Below are 24,561 nucleotides of genomic sequence, written 5' to 3' on the forward strand. Positions count from 1 at the left end.
GTCACAATCTCGCGAGATGAGACCTGATGCTACTGTATTCCGGATGAGCTGGCCGTCAGCTGCAAAGGAGATAGTAATTTCAACGGCGATCCGGGACATTTTACGCAACAACCCAGGGCTGCGAGTTGTGTTATGAAAATCTGGAGTGTCCCGCAGCAGGCGGTAGGCTTCATCTGCAATGTTAAGGCTTTTAGGCGCCCATAACATGCCGGGCTGTCATGCCATATGTTTCCAAGTTTGTTGTCTGTTGGTGTTCCCCTTCTGCAGTTCTTGCAAATGCTTAGCCGGTATATAGGAGTAGGGCGTCATTCACATGTTTATCATATATTGCAGCAATACCAGTCAGGCGGCTGATGTAAGCTTTTGTATAAAAACCTTGCCCTTCACATATTGCCTGTGAGTGTGTATGTGTGAGAGTGTGTATGACTGTGCTGCGCTGTTACGTTGCTTCTCTGACAACTACTTAGTAATTTAGACGGGGAGGCTTCATTTTTGTTTTTAAGGTGCTGTGAATTAGGACCCCAGTTTAATGGAAAAGATTTTAAGTGTTGTTCTCTGATTTTAGCAACAAACTTGTTCCCACAGTTACTTGTCTGAGGCTGCAGGGAGTCCAGGTTTGGCATCAGCTTGTGAGTGTGGAACATTGTCATTAAATTGGGTCATCCACCCAAAAACTTTACTATAATGAAACAAAATGTAACTCTAAGCAATATTCATTAAAAAATGTCAATTATTTTAAAGCTATATGTTTATATTATTTGCCTTTGAACGCAGTATCTGCCTGGCCATCTATGTTCTCTGAAATACTGCTGCTGACCTGGAGGAGAACTGACGACATTCTTTTAAATGTCAGAAACCAGAAAGGAACAAGCAGATACTACATTTACTGAAATCTTTAATGTATGCTACACAGTTGCCTAGAACTTTTTATTATGCAAAAAAAAAAAGTATTTAGGTGCAGATACAGAAATATAGATAAATGGAGAGCACACTAATAGAAAACATTTTTGGCAATATATATTTAGAGGTGCAAAAAAGCCTAAGGGTAGGACTACACGGACAATTCCCGCGCAATCCGATGCACTGCGCAAAGACGCAGGCATCACGACGGATGCGACAGAAAAAGGTAAGCGATCTGATGTGCTGCGCAAACATGCAGGCGCCAAATTGGATGCAATGGAAATAAGGTAAGTGAATGCATTGTCGGATGGTGTCTCATCGTTGATCCGAAACGACTGTCGGATGCAGACGCTGCGCGCCAAGTCTGCATCCGACAGTCGTGTCTGATCAACGCTGCGACACCATCCGACAATGCATTCACTTACCTTATTTCCATTGCATCCAATTTGGCGCCTGCATGTTTGCGCAGCACATCGGATCGCTCCAAAATCGTCCGTGGAGATCCTCCCTAAATTTACCCCTACATAGAGTAACAAAACACTCACAATATCAAATATCAGGTTTGCACACTCAAAAAAAAAAAATGAATCCCAAAGGCTGCCAAAACGTTGGGGTTATTCTCATTTTTGGCAGGTTTATCCGCTCCTTGTTGCTTTCTTTCTGTCGTGTACACACCATTGGGTGGTATGTATATTACTGTTATATATGTGGACTGTTTTTGTAAGCATTATTGTAATTGCCAAATTGATTCTTTTAAACAGTAAAAAGATTTTTGCGATTCCACTTTAGGTGCAGATACCCCTGTAAATTGTAGAATTGACATAAAAATTTAGTTTAGAGAAGTATAGAAGTATACTCATCCTGTGGCCTTTAACATTGGTTTCCTCAGCAATATGCTGCTGGGAGTTAGAGATGAATAGCAGAAGGAAGGTCTCTGGGTGGACAAAACCGGTTTAAAGTGAGATTTAGCTTTCTAATGAAGTTTGTTATTGCTCTTAAACAGCACTAGCAGAGGATCTAGGCAGGTTAAAAGATTATAACTTTTAAAGTAAATCTTAAATTATATATGTTATTCACATATTCACGTTGGATGCGACAGAAATAAGGTAAATAGTAGCATTGTTGAATGGTGTCTCATCGTTGATCTGACACGACTGTCGGATGCAGACGCTGCGCGCTGAGTCTGCATCCGACAGTCGTGTCGGACATCAAGCGACACCATCTGACAATGCATTCCCTTACCATATTTCCGTCGCATCCGATTTGACGCCTGCATGTTTGCGCAGCGCGTCGGATCGCTCCAAAATCGCCCGTGGAGATCCTCCCTAAAATTACCCCTACATAGAGTAACCAAACACTCACAATATCATATATCAGGTTTGCACACACAAAAAAAAAATTAATCCCTTGACAAAGGCTGCCAAATTCTAGCTGAAAAATTCTAGGGGTCTAAGAGTCTTTACCCACTGTGTTGCAGGTTACCACCTGTACAGAAGTCAGTGTATCTTGTATAAACTTTGGGATCTCCCTCCCAGTATGGGTGGCATATCACTTAATTTTCTGCCCAAAGTAGTATTGTTTCTGTTATTGCTCTTAGCGCACATCTACAAAGGGGGAAGGTATTTTGGTATAATTGGTGCCCTTTAATATACTGCAAATGTGCCATTTTTAAAGTAACTATAAGCAATTAAATGTAATTTAATGTACCTTAGTTAAAAAATATAGTTTATTGTGTGACCAGCCTTTACTTTTGTTCCCATTATTTATTCAAGGTTATACTCATAGCAGTTGTGCTAAGTTTTTTTTGATTTTTTTTTTTAGCTGGAACAAAAAGAACATTAACTTTGGATATGCAAATAATTTGTAGGAATGGGTACATGTAATAAAACAGTAACTACCGATTTATGAAACAAATTGTCTTTCATCCACACTGCTTATATTTATCCAGGTCAATTATATTATCTATTATAATAAATGTATGTCCATTGATGTTGGAACGCCTTATTTACATGATGCAAACTGTATCATCACAGTGGCTCTGTGCTGCATTTTTATCAGCTGTAAGTCAGAAAAAATCTCTGAAATATCACAGGGCATTTGACTTTAAGGGGCTTCTTAACCCCAAAAAATCTGGTTTCAGGTATCTTTTCAAAATCATCCTCCTTATCGACACTATACCTGTACTAGTGGCTGCATGAACCTGATTAAGAACATACTATCTTTTTATTGCTAGTCCATTATGATATTTGGGTGGAGACCGTATGTAAAATAATATACATGCAGGAAAGAAAACATTTATATATGCCTTGGGTGGAGGGTTCTGCTGTCAGGGGTTTTGATTTACATGTGCCCCCAACACAAGTCCCCAAGAGATGTTAAAGTGTGATTCATAGTTCATGAATTGAGTGGGGCTTGGGGGTAGATGGTATTTGGGTGGGTCATGGATGGGTCTTTGGCCTAATGGAATATGACTTAAGTGTATTTGGAGCATGGTATTCTGTGAACAGGCCATTTCATTTTCATTGGCACGCCATTTTACATGGTGAAATTCTTTCCTCCATCAATAAAGTGATTCGCCAGTGTTAAAACATATGCAGCATTTTGGGTCTGATGAAAAATGAAGCCACACATATGCTTTACCACCAGTGATTTACTTTACCGCCAGTGGGAAATCATTTGGAGGAAATTAGTCATCCACAGAGGATATTTGTTTTGGATGACTAATCTCCTCATGTGTCATTGCCCTTAAGACTGTAGTCTTCCACTTGGCAATATTATCCTCTTTCATTGACAAGAACAATAGAAATAGAGCTAGCACAACTTTATCCTTATCAATTTAATAAACTTGGCAAACCACATAAAAACATCTGATTAAATACTGAATAGGGATTCTGAATAACAGCCACTATTTTGCTTTTTTATGTTAAGGCGAGGATATAGGCACCAATAATAAAGTGAAAAAAAACAAAATTGATAGATATAAAAAATAAAGTGATATAGATTTATTTTTACATATAATTAAAGGAACAGTAACTTCTAAGAATGAAAGTGTTTTTTTTTTTTTGTTTTTTTTTAAAGGAATGACAGTATAATATACTGTTGCCTGCACTTGTAAAATTGGTGTATTTGCTTTTATGACTTGGGGCAGCTGGGAAATTTCAGATTTCAAAATTTAATATAAAAAAATCTGTTTGCTCTTTTGAGAAATGGATTTCAGTGCAGAATTCTGCTGAAGCAGTACTATTAACTGATTCATTTTGAAAAAAAAATTTTTTCCCATGACAGTATCCCTTTAAGTAGGTGGGTTTAGTTCTGCAAAGTAAAATAAATGGTTTTTGACCGTGCCTCTTATTTTCACAGGTTGCATCTTTCTTGGAATGACGGAGAATCGACAGCGAGAGGTATGCTGGCACTATAGATTTTGAACTAACAATACGCTGGACAACATGCGTGCCATATTTCAAGCAACACAGCTTTGACTTTCATCATATTAAAATTTAATTTTGTTTTAATTTTGCCTAGTTCTAACAGACAGAGTCTGCCATCTTAAACAGCATTTTTTTCAGTTTTTCTAAACTGACATTCCGAGCAATGTTTGTGTGCTTGTGACCTATTTTGTAAACAATAATAAAATTGAATGTCTTTCTGTTTTGCTGAAGGATAAAAACTATTGTGTAACTGGTATTCTGATAAAGGCCTGCTGTGCCTTTGGCCTTTTGGTTCTGAAAGGTGTCTCTGCCTGTGCACAAAATATTCCTTCTCTCCCCAGCTGTTACACTACAGATGGGATAATTTGTAGGGGCTTCAATATATGTTCATGTTCTTATCAGTCCAAGAGCAATATATATTCCCTTGGGGAAAATAGTATTGTATATCGATTTTCTTTTATACCAAGTGAGGTCTGATAGAATCATCCATTTCTATATATTAATTGAATTAGGTCTTCTGAAGCACACTCAGTGGGTTTTTTTTGAACATGTAACAGAGCAGCATATGTAAATATAATTATCTTCTTGCTGCAAATGTATCTTCTAAAGCGTCTAAAAAATGTTTTTAGCAAACCTTGAATACAATGAAAAGAATTAATACTTTTTAGCATATGTTATGTGTTATTTTCAGGTTGCTGCAGAGCCAGTGCCAGAAGATGCACCCAGGGAGTCTTTAGGTATACCAAACAACATCTGTAAGTATTTGGTTTCAGGCCATCATGGCAAAACATGTCTGCTAAATAGCCAGTTTATAAAAGAATACCATATGGCTTATGGCACACATGCGTTTGCTACACTTCTCTATGCCTAATAAATATTAATGAGGTTATTTGAATCTGATATCTCCACTTTGCTCTGTGTACCCGCATACATGGGGAAGCTGTTCTTCCAACTTATTTCAGCCCGCACCTTTGGTTGGGGATAATATATTTTGGCAACAGGTGCCTTTTAATATTCATTAGGTGGAGAGAAGCGCAGCAAACTAATGTGTGCCCTTAGCCTAAGAACAGCTGAGAAATACATATCTTAAAGCAGTTCAAGAATACTTTGAGCCCACATATGATGGAGCAACTTTCACAGAGAGATGCTCCCAATGATTCAAAGAGATATTAAGACATTTTCGAGGTACATGACATGCCACATACCATAATGGTTACTAATAAGGTGCTTTCTCAGAACAGTGTGTTGTAATAAGCTATTCAATATCACATCTCATGGCTAACATTGAAACATCTTTTAAAGAAGAATGAAACCCTCCACCCTCAACCTCAGGTCTTCTCCATAGGCACTCCTCTATGCACCACATATTACTATCAAAAGTGTCTTTTTTTTTTTTTATTTGCTATAAAAATACCAGGTTGACAAGCCCAACTTTGGATCTTCTTCTCTCAGGTTGAAAACACTTACCATACAAGACCATGTACAGTTGAAGCCAATCCGGACATATCTGTTACTGACCATGCTCAGCTGGCAAGCTCTAAAAATAGAGAATCTAAAGCAGCACAAGATGGTGTCTGTAACCCACGGTGGTGTAGGGGATCAATTAAGGGGACTTGGGTGAAGGGATTTCATACCTCCCAACTGTCTTGTTTTCTGCGGGACAGTCCCGATTTTGACAGCTCAGTCCGCAGTCCCGGGATTCTTACTGACGTCCTGAGTTGCTCTCTGATCTCCTGCATGAATGCCAGAAAAAGATACAACATTTCTGAAACTTAATTAAAATAAAAGGCTTTTTCGCAGAGAGCCCAAAACACAGAGAAGCTGCACTCTGATACATTTGTAACAATTTAAGATAAGCAAAGAAACAATGGTAACTATTTAAGCTAAGCAGGTCTCTTGGGAGAATTAACAATCACAGCTTAAACGGCAATTTCACCTTCATTAGCAAAACTGTTATAACACATAAACCATGGCCCTAAGGCTAGGACTACATGGCCAACATTGATGCGATCCAACGCTGGACGACTAAACGCACGCGTCAAGTCGTATGCAAACGCTGCAAGCTGCATCCGACAGTCGCATCACCGTTGCGACACTATCCAACTTTACATTATTTACCTTGTTCCTGTCGCATCCGACTTGATGCGTGCGTTTAGTCGCCCAGCGTCGGATCGCATCAATGTCGGCCGTGTAGTCCTAGCCTAAAACTCTCAGAAATGTGTTCAAACTTTCACAACCTGGCAAATTTGTTAAAATGGACATTGTAATTAGTGAGTGTGGCAAAGCAGGAAGTATGTGACATTGTTGTGGCACACCCCTCTTTAAAATTAACATAGATTACATTACATTTGAGTGTATAAATGTGGAACTGTTGTTTTGGCAGGTAATTAAATAAAAAAAATCACATGGCTAACCACAAATACATTTTCCCATGCAAGCACAAAAGAGGACTTTTTCAGAAGAAAAGTAAATCACATTGCTTAAGATACCATTACCGTACACAGGAAGCCCTTTTAGTTCTTTTAGCATGGCTATAAAAATGTCCCTCTTAGGGTCGCGGCACAAGCTCAGATTCGGAGAGATTAGTCGCTCGGCGACAAATCTCTTCTTCGGGGTGACTGATGTCCCTGAACTGCCTCCCATCGGCTAGAATCTAAATCGCCAGCGGGATGGCACTCAGAGCGATTCGTTTTTTGAAGTTTCCTCGTGAGGCAACTTCTGGCGACTTCAGAAAACAAGTCGCTCCTAGTGCCATCCCGCCGACGATTTGCATTCTAGCCGGCGGGAGACTAATCTCCCCGAATCTGAGCGTGTGCCCTGACCCTAAGACATTTCTTTTTTCTTACTTAAGCTGATGAGGATGCCTTCAGAATCCTATGGGAATTGAAAATGAAGAAAAGACAGAAGCGCCCATCTCTTCCAGATACTGTGACAGAATTTACTACTGAAGAAGGGAGCAAAGTCTATATTGTAGGCACTGCCCACTTTAGCGACAGCAGCAAACAAGATGTGGTTAAGGTATGATTACAGACTACATCACATGAGTTTTTATCATGAGTGTATTGTCAGTTTAATATCAACAGACTGGACAGTACTTTGTCATTCTACAGCAGAATTGTAGCAGCAGAATTTATATACTTGTGCTTAGGGCTGTGGCCTAACAAAAAGGCTGTTATGTGCATTTTGGGAATGAAAAGAGTTAACAGTGCCTATTAGTCAGTGCCTATTAGCCTCAGTCAGAGCTTAGAAGGTAAATAAATGTTTCTCTTAAGTATTAAAATAGCAATGTCTGTTCTTAGACCATCCAAGAAGTCCAGCCAGATGTTGTTGTAGTTGAACTTTGCCAGTATAGAGTATCCATGTTAAAGATGGATGAAGAAACACTGCTTAAAGAAGCTAAAGAAATCAACCTGGAAAAACTTCATCAAGCGATTAAACAGGTACCAATTTCTTTTCATTCTTTTTTTTTTTTCTTTCTAGTGGGGGTTGGCGGATTTAAAGCTTACTAGATAGGTGGAGCTCTTAAAGAACAGAATGGAGCTAAGGGAAAGCAAAAGTGAGAAGCAAGAGGTGCCATATAAGTTATATTTTAGTTTAATTGGAGAGAAAACATCTGACCAGAGGTAACACTAATAATGTATTAAAGAAAGCATAACATTTTTATTTATCAATACATATAGATCCATTAGGTACATTTCCCCATTCTATTCTACAATGACATAATGTTGAACAATATAGATTTTTACTTATTCTGAGCAAGTGTGGCACATACGGTACTACCTGAAACAAGTATCGCTATTTGGAAGATTGATACTGTGCAACGCTTCTTACTTGCATGTAGAAAGTAGCCCTTTCTGACAGGAAAATGTAACATGTCTATACCATGCAAAGCAACTTCAAGAAGCATTTTTTTGCCCATATGTTGTACATCAAACAGCTGCAATCAGTTTCAAAAAGTTTTATCTTGCAGCCTTATAATCTTCTTTCATCTGTGATAACCAAAGTACTTGGAAAGTCCCACTGTTGCAAAATAGCCATTGTTCGTTGTACAGCTCTATTAGATGGTTCATGTGGCATCAAAGCATTGCATGGTTTAAATAGTTGATTAATAGTTAACTGAATATATTATACTGCAAATTTCTACTTATTGCTTTGGTCTCTCCTGCAGTAACGATTGAAACCAAATTACTGTACATAAGCTCGAAAAGTGGCTCTACTCTTAGTCTGTATTATCTTAACTGTGATTATACATTTAACAACTTCTTAGGGTAAGGTCACACTGGCCGATTTGGGGAGATTTAGTCGCCTGGCAACTAATTGCCTCGTCTTTGCGAAGACCAATCTCCCCAAATGCCTTACCTCTGTCTTGCGCCAGCTAAAATGAAAAATCGCCTGCGGCATGGCACACGCGTCACTTGGTATTCCGAAGTCGCCCGAAGATTCCTCGTGAAGCAACTTTGGGTGACTTCGGAATACGAAGCGACGCATGTGCCATGCCATAGGCAATTTTTTATTTTAGCCGGCACAACACAGAGGTAAGGCATTGGGGAGATTGGTTGCCGCAAATACAAGGCGATTAGTCGCCAGGAGACTAAGTCTCCCCAAATCGCCCAGTGTGACCTTACCCTTATTATGCTTCTGTTAATACTAAATGTTTTTATTGCTTTTTACCAGAATGGCGTCATGTCTGGTCTCATGCAGATTCTCCTGCTGAAGGTGTCTGCTCACATCACGGAACAATTGGGAATGGCCCCTGGTGGGGAATTCCGAGAGGCTTTCAAAGAAGTATGTTCTGTTATTTTCGTAACCAAAAAAACTTTTTGTGAAACCTGTCATTAGGCCTCATATTTTACGGTGATTGTGTCTTAAAGCTACTCTGGAGGATCTGCCATTTTATAATGTCTAAGACTAAATAAATATCTGATCTTCCCTGTAGTCCCATTGACCCCCCACAAGAAGACCATGGTTCCCCACTTATAACCATTATGTTTTGTTGACAGTTTTTCTAGGGTACAGACTGATTCAAAAACCTTTTCTGTTGGGCAAAGCAGTGGACTTTATATTAGCTTGGTTCAAGCTTTACTTACAAAATTTCCATTATTTGGCATGCTCTGTCCCAACCAGGGATTTCAGCAATAGCCAGTTTTGGAAACCAATTTGATGAATGCATTTGTTTGAATACCAAAAACTCATTAATAACTGTACATTTGTGATGCCAAATCCAGTAGTCCTCTGCCTCTTATCTGCAAAATGTCTAGCATTGTTATTGTAACTGACATTTCTTGTAGGCAAGTAAAGTTCCTTTCTGCAAATTCCACTTGGGTGACAGACCTATTCCAGTAACATTTAAGAGAGCCATAGCTGCACTATCAATATGGCAAAAGATGAAACTTGCTTGGGGATTGTGTTCTCTATCTGATCCTATCAGGTATGAAAAACAAACTGTGTTCTGGTTACTATATATTGCCATAATTTTGCAATAATTTTTTGATGATTGTAGTAACAGTGTTTTCAGGACTGATGTTATGTTGGAGTTGGGTTACTTTGGTACAATATACCAATCATTTATTAATATCTTTGGTATCCAAAGAATACTATGTCATTTTAAATGATAAAAGTAAAATCAAAGTCATTTATTTCTGTAAATTATGGTTACTATTTAAGGTCCCAAAGAAAGTTAAGTTTTTTTTGTTTTCTGTTTTTTTGCTAGAAGCCAGGTCCTTTGCAGCTTAATTTACAGCACATTTCACCCAGTAATCAAAGGTTTAATTGCACTGCCAAAAAACTCTTATGAGATAACGAAAAATTATATGAGTAAAACTGGGATATGTAACATAAACTACAGACCAGTTACTTCTCTCCATGGAAGTAGTATATGATCTCTAAGTCTTAGTACAGGTATAGGATCCGTTATCCGGAAACCCGTTATCCAGAAAGTTCTGAATTATGGAAAGGCCGTCTCCCATAGACTCCATTATAATCAAATAATACTAATTTTTAAAAACTATTTACTTTTTCTCTGTAATAATAAAACAGTACTTTACAGTTGATCCCAACTAAGATATAATTAATCCTTATTGGAAGCAAAACCAGCCTATTGGATTTAATTCATGTTTACATGATTATCTAGTAGACTTAAGGTATGAAGTTCTAAATTATGGAAAGACCTGTTATCCGGAAAGCCCCAGGTCCCAAGCATTCTGGATAATAGGTCCCATACCTGTATTAACTTAAAGGTAAAATACAATTTAATATACTTATAATTGGGTATACCTACATTTCTTTCTTCCAGTGAGGATGATGTTGAAAAATGTAAGCAGAAGGACTTGCTGGAACAGATGATGGCAGAAATGATAGGGGAATTTCCTGACCTCCATCGTACTATAGTCTCAGAGAGAGATATTTATCTCGCCTACATGCTAAAGCAAGCTGCTAGACCAACTGAACTACCTCGTGCCTCAGAAAGTAATGCTCTGTTATCTACTGTACTTGTCCTGCCTGTGTGAGTGTGGCATTACTAATCTGTATTTCATACACTGGCTTCAACCTAACAGTGGTGATTCTGTTGTAAATAAAACAGTAGTCAATAAAACACAGTGCTCTCAACTGTGAGGGACACCTGCTAAGAGCCAGTACAAGCTGAGGGCATGTCAGCAATTAAAATTTGTGCAGGCATGAATCCGCTTTCATCAAGGCTGTGGCATTTGTACATAAATCCTCCAACTCCTCAGTTTATGGTACCTTTGACTCCTGTGTTTTTAAAGGAACAGTAACACAAAAAAACTGAACGTCTATCAAAGTAATTAAAATATAATTTAGTATTGCTCTGCACTGGTAAAACTAGTGTTTGCTTCAGAAACACAACTATACTTTATATAAACAAGCTGTTATGTAGCCATGGGGTCAGCCATTCAGACTGAAATAAAAAAAAGAAAAGGCACAGGTTACATAGCAAAACAGGTAAAACACCATTGTGTTGGATAGAGATTATCTTTGTGCTATGTAACGTGTGCCTTTTCTAATTTTTTTGTTCTGGCTTCAACAGCAGCTTATTTGTATAAACTATAGTAGTCTTTCTAAAGCAAACACACAGCTTTTACAAGTATAACAGTATATTATGTGTTAATTATTAAATAATTAGAGTAGGTAAATTTTGTGCCCCAAAGCTCTGGCTCCTACTGAAAAATTAGCAATAAGGATGACTTGCAGTTATGGAACCTACGCTGTCAAATTGTTTGTGCTTCTATAACATTGATGCACCTTCTAACCCATATTTAAATTATAGAAAATACTGGAAATTGTGGCAAAACTCTTAATTTACCCTCCATAGACTTTCATTCTAAATCACCCTTACCCAGCCAGAGCAGTCCGTTTAGTTATCACTTCACAATGCTTTCTTCCATGTCATTGGGGTATATTTATCAAATAGTGAAGTTAGAGATCGTCACATTCCTCCTGGGTGAAATTCCGCCACTCTCCATTCATTTCAATGGGATTTTTTCAATGGGTGAAAGTTCATCCTTTAATAAATACGCCTTTCAAAATCCCATAGAAATAAATAGAGAGTGGTGGAATTTCACTTAGGACTGTGGTGATCTCTAACTTCACTCTTTGATAAATATACCCCTTTGAGTGCTAACCATCTGATTTCCACTTGCACTGGCAGAGGGATTACAATGAAAGATATGGAAGGTCAGTATTGAGGGTTTTGCTGCCCACTGAGCAAAAATTATGCCAGCAGGAAAATTATTGTTGTGCAATGTACCATAGCCTTAGTGTTAATAAAGTGTATCATGTGTCAGATACCATTATTTATTGTACCACTTCCTTCATGAGGCCAGTCTATGTGTTCACATTCTTTTTAATTCTATCTTCATCTTCTCTCTTATGATTTGCATAAGAAGCATGCACTTTTGTGTTTGTTGCTTTTTAGTGTGATTTGTTTTTGTGCAATTTGTTATTGAGGCTGTTTGTTCATAGAACATTTTTTTTTACTACTTAATATACCTAGCTGAACCAAGAAAAAGTATCCCGTCTGTTGTTGTTGGAGTAGTTGGAATGGGACATGTGCCTGGAATAGAGAGGAACTGGGATCGTGAATTAAACATCCAGGAAATTATGAGGTATGCATCTATCCTGTTTAGCCAATAAAAATAGCTTCAGTTTGTGCAGAATGTTGCTACCACACTTTTGCTACAAGCAGATATGTTATTGCATCTTTTTTTTTCAATAAATCATTTATTTAACTAGGTTTTCTTCATCTACTTTTAGGATTTGTTTGAAAATCAGATGTTTTAGATCAAATTCATATAAAAATATAGAAAATTTTAAAGGGTTCACAAACTTTCACGCATGACTAAATATGCTCTTAGCTTAGAGCTGCTGACCCAACAGACTGTTAGGTACATGGATCTTGTCCCCTTCATGGGAACAGAAACAAACAGTGAATTCCGTATAGTGATTTTTTTTCTCCATTTTACAGTATACCTCCACCATCAACATTGAGCAAGGCTGTTGCATTTGCTGCAAAGCTTACCTTTTTTGGCCTTCTTGGTTACAGTTGTTACTGTATTAGCAAAAGGACTGTGCGAATTATACTCTCCGTGCCAGCTACACAGTATTGCCTTCGAAGACTCAACCAAATGGGCCACTGAAATAAGGGTGTCGCTTCTGACAGATCTCCTATGACCTGAGGAAAAGGTGGTAGTGAAAAATGAGCTGCACTAATATTTGTTGCAGGACCGTGGTTTACAGGTCATTTTTTAAATTGACTGTTTCTATTCTCCACCAGCTCGGTCCTGCAGTTTACATTTAAACGTATGTTGACTATTTGTTTATGTAAATGGTCTACATGGTCCAAAAGGTACAGTATGTGGTTAACTGATATAAAAGTATTCAGTTGTGCTTTTACCAAATTATCCTAAAACAATTGATTTGCTCATGCTCACACTAAACCTGTGACATCCATATATATTCCTCTGGATCAACTGGCAGTTAGGCAGGTTAAAAAAAAAGTCAAAAGGTTGAATTTGATGGACATGTGTCTTTTTCCAACCTAACTTACTGTTACTATGTTACATATGTAGTGTCAGATTTGCTTAATTACTAGGCAGGTTCAGCTTAGGCAGTAGCTTTATTTAAACTTAATGAACTGTATTAAACCAAAAATTTTCTTTTTTGATGATACAGATATGAGTGGAATCTAACTTTCCTGCTTTTCTAAACAAAATTTGGCATTGTTTAGAACATAAAATTCCAAAGTACTCTTAGGAAGAACCATAGTGATCAGAAATTCCATCCAAGAGAAAGGGAAATGTATTGCATGTGGCATAATAACTGTTTATGCAATGTCTGCATTCCCTTGCAAGACTGTTTAAGTGTGAAATGGGAAGCCCATTTTTGTCATTAAAATGGGATGCAGCAACCTGAAGTTAAGTTTGGGTTCTTTCTGAAGAAGGTTGCCGCAGTCATATTGCCTCATATGCAGTTGCGTATGATGAAACTGACCAGAGACTCTAGCAAAACACCAGTGCTCTCCTACTTTACTATCAGTTCTCAAAATGTCTTATAAGTTTGTGCATACCCAAACAACATAGAAGGGCTTATCTACAAATGCCAGAAGCAAGATATATTCATTAATGTGCAATACACATAGCACTTGTGCTTGATGCAGTTCAAGTATGCTCTACACCAGTGGACCCCAAACAGTAGCTCATGAGCAACATGTTGCTCCCCTACCCCTTGGATGTTGCTACCAGTGGCCTCAAATCAGAAGCGTATTTTTGAATTCTTGGCTAAGAGGCAAGTTTTGGTGCATAAAAACCAGGTGTTCTGCCAAGTAGCCAATCACAGCACTTGCTTGGCACCCCTGGGGCTTTTTCATGCTTGTGTTGCTCCCCAACTCTTTTTACAATTGAATTTGGCTCACAGGTAAAAAAGGTTGGGGACGCCTGCTCTACACCTTTGTTCCATTTGCACCTATCTTAACCTTCTTTACTCTGATGTTAAGTACAGGACTGTGAAGCTTATTTCTCCTTGTGAACCATGAATAATGGCCAAGGAAAGGACATTCTTCTGTCCATGTGCCTTCTCTTCTAAGTGCCACACTGTTAAATTCAAGAGTACACCATTCTGTAGACATCTCCTAAGGGAGCAGGTACAGTGTGGGACAAAATATGGTGCTTTGTGAACATTGTTTGTGCTTAGAATATTGTCCACATTGAAAAATGCCCAAAACAAAAGATGTGAGACCATGCCTTATATCTTATGAACCACTAATGACCTAGGTATGTTAGGTAGGTATTGCACATGTGACCATACTGTGTATAAAAAAAAAAAGTCATTTTGTTTAGAACAACATTTGCTTTTAATATTTTTTGTTTTCAGAATAGCTCCAATATGAAATAAGATCTTTTACTAAGAGAGAAACTTAAATGTAATTGTCAACATGTAGGAGCTGTGCTCCCAGTGCCTTTTGAACCATGGCAGGCTAAGCCGGAATGTTATCAGTGTACCCTGCCATACAGTGCCTTTCATAACATTCTCAGTTAAAAGCTTTAGAACTGTAAGTTTTGAAGTTATGGAATTTATCGTCTTGTGGGCCAAACAATTGGACATTTTGAGATCTGGATATGCATGTAAAAAGGGGCATGGGCAAATATGATCTGCAGTTTGCACATACTGACTATAAAGGTGGTATGTTCAAACTGTCCCCCAACTTCACTGGGCATGTATGGCTACATTTACCATTGGGTTGTACAAGCCTGTAGGTCTTGTTAAAAATATTTAAACATAATTTTTTTTAGAGTAACACAATACAAGATGAAGATTGATTATCAATTACTTGGTTAATGTGGTTTGCTCAGTCTTGACTTTCCACTTGATACTATAATTTACAATCATTGTCTTCTACAAGCATTCTGGAAATGGTAATTTAAGAATCCTTTAAAATAATTAGCACAGTTTGTACAATTGTAGTGTTGATATCTTTTTTGAGGGGGGGGGCACATTTCCAAATGTAGCTTGATTTTGTTTTAATTCGGATATTACTACTGATACGTTTTGATTACAAAAACATTTTGATGAATTCAAAAATCCAAAAAAACACCAGAATGTACACATTTAGCAAGCACTGTACTCTGCTTTCCCAGAAGGCCTAACTTGGGACACATGACCTTTTTTCCCTTTAAGGTTCACATTCTTGGAAACTTAAATTATGCCATTAATTCATATTACTAAGGCCTGCCCTGCTTTGCTCTACCTGTAGAACTTATGATTCATTTATATATTTGCACATGGTTATGTCCCAATAGTGCAAACATTTGAGCTGTGCTCTCAGGTTTTAATGCATCTACATGACCAACTAGATGTTTATCGTTGAGCAAGAATGATTGACAGGTATTAAAAACCTGAGCCTTAAATATTTTTTTTTTTTTTTTTTGCCAAAAGTTAATGGTAACATTGTTTTTGCTAGTATCCAAAGCCAGCCCCTTATTTTGCAATATTGTTATAATTTTAAAAAAAAAAGGCTGTGGAAGTAGAGTTCTACTAAGCAGTACAGGTATGGGATCTGTTATCCAAATTGCTTGGGACCTGGGGTTTTCAGCATAAAGGATCTTTGCGTAATTTGGATCTTCATACCTTCAGTCTACTAGAAAATTGTTAACATTAAACCCAATAGGCTGATTTTGCTTCCAATAAGGACAATTATATATATATTAGTTGGATCAAATATTTTATTACATAAAATGGAGTCTATGGGAGATAAACTTTCAGTAATTCTTTCTGGATAACAGGTCTCCAGATCACTGATCCCATACCTTTAGCTCATTTAGCTAATATTCATGATATAGACAGATCATACCAGTCTCATTTAAATTATGCTGCTCTCTCTCATTCTGGCACAGGTCTTCTAATTTTAGCATCGTGTGATAAACCTACAATGATGTACCAGTTTCTAATTGCACATTCTTAAATTCCTTACTGGTTGTGCAAATGATGTCACTGGGAATTGGGGAAAGAAAGGAATCTGTCACCTAAAAAGCAGTCTAGAAGTTTAGGGTCATACCTTTTGTTGAAGGGTTGCTGTGCTCAGGAAAAAATATAACTTCCCTGTGCTAGAATGCAAAACTAAACAATCCATTTATCTTTAAAGGGCAAGTTAACATTTCAAAAAATTTTATTTATTTTCAAACATGCTCCCAGTCGGGAGAAAGGCTTTGATCTACTTTCCTTTTACTTGCAACCGGTTGTATTAGCACATACGCTGTGTTGGCTGTGCATGAGAAAGAGCTAGCAATTAATGGCATGCATATCCATGTGTCACCAGTCAAAGTGGTGACCATGAACATGAGTGCTTAAAGGAAAACTATACCCCCAAAATGAATACTTAAGCAACAGATAGTTTATATCAAATTGAATGACATATTAAAGAATCTTACCAAACTGAAATATATATTTACATAAATATTACCCTTTTACATCTCTTGCCTTGAACCACCATTTTGTGACTCTATCTGTGCTGCCTCAGAGATCACCTGACCAGAAATACTACAACACTAACTGTAACAGGAAGAAGTGAGAAAGCAAAAGGCAGAACTCTGTCTGTTAATTGGCTCATGTGACCTTACATGTGGTTTGTATGTGTGCACAGTGAATCTTACGATCTCAGGGGGCGGCCCTTATTTTTTAAAATGGCAATTACTAGAAAAGTATATTATTATGATAATGGTTCATTTACATGAAGCAGGGTTTTACACATGAGCTGTTTTACTCAGTATCTTTTAATAGAGACCTACATTGTTTGGGGGGTATAGTTTTCCTTTAAAGGAGAAACAAACCCTTATTAAAAAAAACCCTACCCTACATAGACCCTCCTCCCCCCAGCCTAGCTGTTGCCCCCTCCCCCCGGCAAATGCCCCTAACTCTTTGCTTACCCTTCCATGCAGATTCTGTCCAGCGGAGTTCACGGCAGCCATCTTCTTCTCTGCAGTAATCATCTGAATGAGATTGGCGAAGCGGCGCATGCGCAGTTGGAGCAATTTTATGTATTACGACAACTACACATGCGTCAAAAATTGAAGAATCACCGGTCTCATTCCGAAGATTACCGAAGAGGCTGAAAATAGCGCCCGTGAACTTCGCTGGACAGAATCTGCACGGAGGGGTAATTAAAGCGTTAGGGACATTTGTTCGGGGGGGCAGCTAGGTTGGAGAGGAGGGGGGTCTATGTAGGGTAGGGGGTGGGGTTTTTTTATTAAGGGTTTGCTTCTCCTTTAAAGTAAAATTTCAGAACATTTATGCTCAGATGCCAAAATTTTAAGCTTTAAATATTAGCGTTTGAGGAAAGGCTAGGGTACGATGGACCAAGCCAAATTAACACTGTTAACTTGCCTTGTTCTTTAATTATATATTGTATACTGTAAATACTAACCTTTTGCTGCAATACGGCCTGTAGATCACTGTGGAAATCCGCTGTTGAAGGCAGAGGTGGTATAGTCTGCTTAACCTAGTTTCTTCCAATTTCTTGTATGCAGTGTGCAAACTGTTTGTTTTTCTTTAGTTCTATGTTTAGGAGAAATGCATATTTTGTGGGTGTATAGGAGCAAGTACTGCAATCTGTCATGCAATTTACTTCTGTGAAAACACTCACTGCTTACTGTATTATGTAAAGAGGTTATGTGAATATGGTATTTTCTGTGTGCAAGCAGAAATCATTTTGTACATGGATTTTCCTATGTTTCTGAATACAGTATGGTTCATTACTAAGCTAGTAACTTGAATTTCCACATTAGTAAACTTTAGCATTTGGCACACAGACATTAGCAATTGCCACAGTTCTCTTTAAATATCACAGCAACACTTGACTCTGCTGTAAGCCACTTTTCATTCACTTGAAGGAAAGGCGTCCGGCAACAGGCATGTATCATTCTAGAATATTTACATCAATGTTCCCAAGTGATACATGTGTGACAGCTATAGAGTCTGCCAAAAGCAACATCTTTTCCATTCAAGGTGCGGCTGGTAGAGACAATTCTTCTGATAACAGGTTTTTAAAGTTCTCAGCGCCAATGTGCCATGGGCCAATAGTTGAACTCTGCTATAAAATCTATTGCACATCCCATTTTTTAATTGGTTAAACATGTGCCTCATGCTTTTTTTTTTTTTTTGCTTTTTTTTAATCTGCCATCTACTATGTTCCCAAATAAAGTAATTTACCTGCTAGTTTTATTCCCTTAATTGTGCTGGGTTCACTTGCATAAATATGATGTATTATAATGGCTTGCAAAATAAGCTATTTTTTTCAACTTGGTAATGCATTCTTGTTCCTTGTTGTATGTTCCTTCACTTTAATGCTAATTTTGTTGCTGATATAACTTGAATAATTATAGTTTGGAACCCCAGTTTATCATATACTATTCAATTTCATGTTGCAAAATTCGACTACAGAAAATGAAGGGGCAGATTTATCAAAGTGTGAGTTTAGTGCTTAATAAATAAAAACTCACCTATGTTCTATTCATTCCTATGGATTTTTAGAATTGTATTTATCAAAGAAAGTTAGAACTCCCCATTTGATTAATGTGGTTCGATGTTTGATAACTCTGTTGGCAAAAAGAAGTGCACTTCATAGCTAAAGGGGTTGTTACCTTCCAACGCTTTTTTCAGTTCAGTTGGTTTCAGATTGTTCACCGGAAATGGACTTTTTCCAGTCACTTTCTATTTTTCTGTGAGTGTTGTTCTAATATTGAAATCTAAAGTTTAATTTTTCACCTACTTGCTTCTTTCTGAAACAGCTTTGGGGTGGGGTGGGTCACTGATTCTGAACTTGTTCTAAATTGATACATTTATTATCTTTGTCCCTACTGAGCAGAATCCCTGAGTTTCATTAAAGGCAGCTGTTAGTATTGTGACAACAGTTGCTAATATTCCACAGATACTGCTGAGAAATATTAATGTAGCAAATTGCAACAGTTCACAATCTGCACTTGGATCACAGAGCTGCCAGACTTAAACACCAGTGAAAGGGACATTTAAACTTTAAAAACTGAAAAAAAGTGTTTGGAAGGTGAACAACTCCTTTAAACACTTCTGCCACCATGTAAATGAATGCAGTATTCATCTGTAATGTCTCCTAACATTGCTATCTGCTGAATGACTTGGCATGAAAACTGGCCAAAAGAATACATCTGTTATTAAAAGAATAAATGGGCAAGGTTACATGTTGTTGGCTTCAACTACTGCAAGAGCTTTATAGTCACGTTCTATCACTTTTAAATGATGAAAGCAACAGGCAGGGTGTTAGAATGCCGTGAAACAAATCGTAAGCTTCCATCCAACTGCATAGGCAGACTATCCTTTATTGCTTTTGTATTAATTAAAAACTGCAAATAATCCATGAAAATGGTTCTGTACCTAGAACCCAGAATATTGATGTGTTTGTACTTGAGTCGTCGGTTTTATTATGTGGTATTTCCATTTAATCGTAAAAGTAAAATCGCTCATACACTTTTTACAGCTGAAAGCAAAAGTTTTGGGTCCCTTTGCAAATTGCATATTGTGTACTAAACAAGTACTACAAGAATCCGTGGATTAATAAACAACATATTTACAAATGTTAATTCAGTTATATTTCATTTCACAAACTTTAAAACATAGGAACAAAGTATAATTTGTGGCAAATTGAACTAAATCAGTTTTTTTAATTACAGCATTTTGAAAGCTAAACTATAAAACGTCCCCTGGAAAATCTCCCATCTTGGGAAATGTGTTTTTAACTCTGTTTTAAATAATGTATCAATTGCAAAACACGTGTAAGCCTTTTCTTGAAAAGTGTAAATGCATAATGTTGGCTTGCCTGGGTCTTATAAAAGGTCTCCACCTGCTCTCTGGCGGTGTACAGACTTTGCAATAGCAGTGTGCCTTTTTTAAGGTTTTAGGGGAACATTGTGATTTCTTATGTAACAATAAAGAATTCTAAACAAGTTCTCTGTGACTTACTATTATTTCTGTGATCACAAATCTTTTTCTGTCCTTGAAACATTCTCTTTAAAAGAAGTGCAACAAATCAATTATACAAGTAGCAATTAATATGGTGACTTTTGCTGGAAATTATAGATAAAGCTGTACTTGAATAAAATATTAGCTTTCTAAAATTATGTTAATAATTGTGGCCTTGAAGACTGAAAACTCTGAAAGAATAGTAGATATTGGTTTACAGTAGGGGTCAATGACTCCTTTCTAAACACCGCAGAGAGACTCGATTAAAATAAATTCTAAAGTTTATTATATAATTATTCAGTCTTGTGGACACAGACATATACATATACTTTAATTCAAATTATAATTCAAATATTACATTCATTTTAAAAATGAATTGAAAAGCTGTGTCCTTAAGCTGGAATCCGCAGTGGTACAAAACAGTTACCCCCATTGATTGAAGAGGTTGTTATTAAAAACAACCAAGTCTACAAAAACCCACGATTCTAAGAGTTTATATTGGCAATGTTTATACGGCAAGTGTCAAATTTGAGCAACCATGGCATCAGCAATTCTCTAAAACAACATGAAAGATTTTTATGTGTTAGCTTCACATTGACAAGCATTTACATCTTTTCACCCAGGCATAATAACCATTAATGAACGAAACCGTAATAACTAATGTGGCTAAAAATGCCCTTTTTTATACTGAACTTATTGTACCAGACTAAAGTTTCAGCTTTTCAATAGCAGCAATGATCCAGGATTCAAACTTGCCACAGGGGTCACCATCTTGGCATCTTTGGAGACACAGATCTTTACTGCTTAAAGGCTGTGGTTGCCTTGGGCTGGTACAGAACCCAAAACATAATGTACAAAATTTTTAGCCTACTTTATTTGGTTAAGCTTTTGTTCAGTTTTAGTTCTCCTTAAAGAGATACAGCAGTCAATGTAACATCTTATTATCTATGTCATATGCTCCATGCTAATATCCCACGTGCATAATTGGTTAATGCTTGTACTGGCATAATAATGGGTTTAAGTGAAAACACACTTAATTGCCACAAATATGCCTGACATATTGTCATGCCTTTAGTTGAGTGCAACAAGGAGAACATTTGCGTTGTCTTATCAACTTTTTAGTTGGTATTCATGTTGTTTGTCTTAAGCCATAAACATTAAGGGGTGGTGAGCTTGTCAAATGCGGATCAATTAAAAGTTCTAAAATGTCCCAGACCTGAAAATTCCTGGACCATTTTAGGACCTTTTTCAAGGTTAATGTGCATTGTGCAAATCCGCTTAAAATAGTTCAGATAGTACAAAAGGCCCCAAAATTACATTATAGTTCTAGCAATTACAACCAATTAAAATTCATCTAATTAAAGTACAATGAAATGGTGCATGGTGCTTGTTATATAAAGTGCAATATACCATGTCACCAGTAGGTGTCTCCATCCTGTCAATTCAAAATCTTTTTTATAAAACTTCATGAATTATTCATTCGGCACACTATACAAAAAATACAATGTTATAATAATGTATCTAAAAATGTACTTCCTTTTTGGTTTCTATTAAATATATTAGTCTATAAAACATGTTACCTTTTAAACTGAGTGATTCTTTAAGACTTTATTACCTTAAATTGTATCCATTTCAATGTATATTTTCAAATCAAGAAGCACCAAATGTCATTTGTCCATTCAGACCATTCAGGTGTTACATGATATAATTCATAGTTCCAAAAGGCTTCTTTTCTCCGCAATTAATTTCCAATATCTCCACCCCTGCACCGAGGTCTGACAAGATCATTCTGCATGCATCTGAATGTCGGTGCAACATGTCTGGCCTCAGCCTAGTGTTTTTGCAACATGCTGCTGTGCAATGTCTTGCTTCTTTTTACATTCACCAAGTTTAACGTGTTTTACATATTTATCAACTGGGTCTGATGGATTCAGTTGTTCTTTAAGACTCTTTGCTCAAGAATAACTAAATGTTGGTCACTTAGGGATCTTTGCCACCAATTGTTCATCAGTAACAATTACTTACAATAATTTGCCAATTTAGAATAGTTTGCTTTACTTTTTCACTATTGGCTGACATAATACACATCTTGATCTCTCTTACACATAGATTAACTGTTTTGAATTTTTCTTTCCATAAACACCTGTGTATGATCCACTGATTCTGCCCATTTAAGTTTAATGAGTAAAATGTTCTTAGAGAGGGGTTATGCCCAAAAGTTGATCCAAAATGACATAACATGGGCAGAATCACTAGGAAAACAATGCAGTAAATGAACAAACAATATATAGCAAAAAAGGTGCCAAGCCGTTGCTTGGCAACCTAAACCACACCCATCATTGGCATCACAGTGTAATCACATAGAAAGTGCAGTAGAACTCCTTGTGGTCATAACACCGGGTCCCTGGAGTATATACTCGCCCCTTCTAGGCCCACTCAAGCACAATATCTCATGCAATATACACCAGTGGAACTAATATAGACATGAAGAAGGCAAAACTGGTGTGCCCCCTATTATACTACCATTTACAATAGAGGTTGATGGGCTACTCTAAGGTGAACCCCAGGCATTGGCAACAAATCACACAGTCTCCTCCCCACATTTCATGATATCCTTGGGAGTAATCTATGATGAGAGCCCAAGACTTCCAACTCCAACCCAATCACCACTTATATAAAGAAATACTGGGCTGCCAGTCTGAACCTGAAATCACAATAAGGTATTGTATGAACCAGGAGTAGAATAGCCCCCAAGCAGCCATAGTGCGCTCATGGTTTTGAGAGTTGGAGTATAGGGACCATAAATGAGGGTGGTTGCCAAATGCCACTGGCCACATTTCTGCACCAGTAGTTTGAATCACAATGGGGACAACCAAGCGAATCACTGAAAGCAATTGAGTGCCTAGTCCTACCATCAGGGCAGCCATCAGGGGGAGACAGGGGGGAGAGTTGTAGGGGGCCCCAAGGGTAAGGGGGGCCCTGCCACGTCACACTTTCTTGATTAGCAGGCCCCCCTGCTTTCTGAGAGCTGCTGACTTCAGGAAGGCAGGGCGGGAGCACAAAGGGAGGTATCTTCTGTCCATTACTTCCCCTTATTGGTCACTGAATTTAAGTCCCGGTTGAGCTGCTCAGGGATTGGGTAGCTGAGGTTTGAACTTCTCCTCCAGCTCATCCAATCACCATGCAGCTTTACCAGGACTTTAAATTCTGTGACCAATGAGGGAAGAAAATGCTGTCACTGGAAGAAGATGCAGCCACCTGTGCTCCCCTCCTCCCTTCTGTAGTTGACAGCTCATGGACAGCAGGTGGACCACACTAATGAAGTAACTGTAACATGGCAGGGCCCCCCTAAAGGTAACTCTTTGTGGTCGCTGTTGTGTGGTGGGGCCCTGGGCACCAATTTTTTTTTAAACTTCTGGGGGTGCAAGTTTTTTTACATGGACGTTTAAGGGGGCCCCTGGCCACCAATTTTCTTATAACCTTGGGGGGGGGCCTGGCCACCAATTTTTTTCCCCATGTGGGGTCCTAGCCACCAATATTTTTAATGGGGGGCCCTGACCACAAATGTTTTTTTTAATGGGGGGGGCCTGACAACAAATGTTTTTTTCAATGGGGGGGCCCTGACCACCAATATATATTTTTTTTTTTATTAACATGTGGGAATCATAGCCACCAATGTTTTGATTTTTTTAGTGTGTGGTGAGGGGTGGACCTGTGGGTGGGGAGGGCGGACCTGGCCCACTGGAACCACTTACATGTGTTCGAGGCCTCTGAGGTATGGATGGGAAAGTACCTGTCGGGAAATAAAGTACGAATGAACAGTGGACATAATAGGGCAGAATCTTCCTCAAGGAAAAGACTATACCAAGTCTGGGAGATGGAAGCTCAAAGCTCAAGGCTTAAAAAGCAAAATGATCAGAACATTAGAAAGGAGGCCACAGGGTCAGAACTAGGGTACCTTCTCTGTCACCTAGCCCCCAGTCCGGTCCCCTCTCTCCCGACTCTCTGTGCTTTCTCCTCCTTTTTTCGCCAATTCACGCATGTGAGCGCCAGTTCGCGCATGCTCACTCAGCCGGCGTCGCGACTGGCCAGGTTGCCTAGGGAGCCTGGCTGGCCTGGCCCGGCTCTGGGAGGCCATACTCTTTAATGGGGTGGTTCTGAGTCAATTTGCAATTGGTTTTCATTTTATATTATTCAAGATTTTTGAGTTATATGGCTTTTTTTATTCAGCAGC

At 38.1% G+C, this 24,561-nt stretch overlaps 1 protein-coding gene across 2 annotated transcripts; it reads left to right on the forward strand.

The window, feature by feature from the left end:
• On the forward strand, positions 1-13,512 carry trabd.S (TraB domain containing S homeolog). 2 transcript variants are annotated; one of them, XM_018255822.2, is made up of 10 exons: positions 1-162; positions 4,261-4,301; positions 5,020-5,065; positions 7,180-7,346; positions 7,628-7,768; positions 9,003-9,113; positions 9,617-9,756; positions 10,621-10,793; positions 12,340-12,451; positions 12,811-13,512. In XM_018255822.2, exons 2-10 carry the CDS (start codon positions 4,278-4,280, stop codon positions 12,980-12,982), a joined length of 1,086 nt encoding a protein of 361 aa, XP_018111311.1. In that variant the 5' UTR covers positions 1-162; positions 4,261-4,277; the 3' UTR covers positions 12,983-13,512. The 2 variants fall into 2 exon arrangements, with proteins under 2 accessions (XP_018111311.1, XP_018111310.1); XM_018255821.2 differs by having other exon boundaries at positions 3-162; positions 5,020-5,083.
• The last annotated feature ends 11,049 nt before the right edge of the window (positions 13,513-24,561 follow it).

Source organism: Xenopus laevis, chromosome 3S (genome assembly GCF_017654675.1).
Source record: "Xenopus laevis strain J_2021 chromosome 3S, Xenopus_laevis_v10.1, whole genome shotgun sequence".
Taxonomy (NCBI): Eukaryota; Metazoa; Chordata; class Amphibia; order Anura; family Pipidae; genus Xenopus; species Xenopus laevis.

Excerpts from the sequence above, each read along its gene's own strand:
- trabd.S (XM_018255821.2), top strand. The coding sequence starts at position 4,278 with ATGACGGAGAATCGACAGCGAGAG. Across the intron at positions 4,302-5,019 it reads CGGAGAATCGACAGCGAGAG|GTTGCTGCAGAGCCAGTGCC; the intron begins GTATGCTGGCAC and ends TGTTATTTTCAG. Across the intron at positions 7,347-7,627 it reads GCAAACAAGATGTGGTTAAG|ACCATCCAAGAAGTCCAGCC; the intron begins GTATGATTACAG and ends GTCTGTTCTTAG.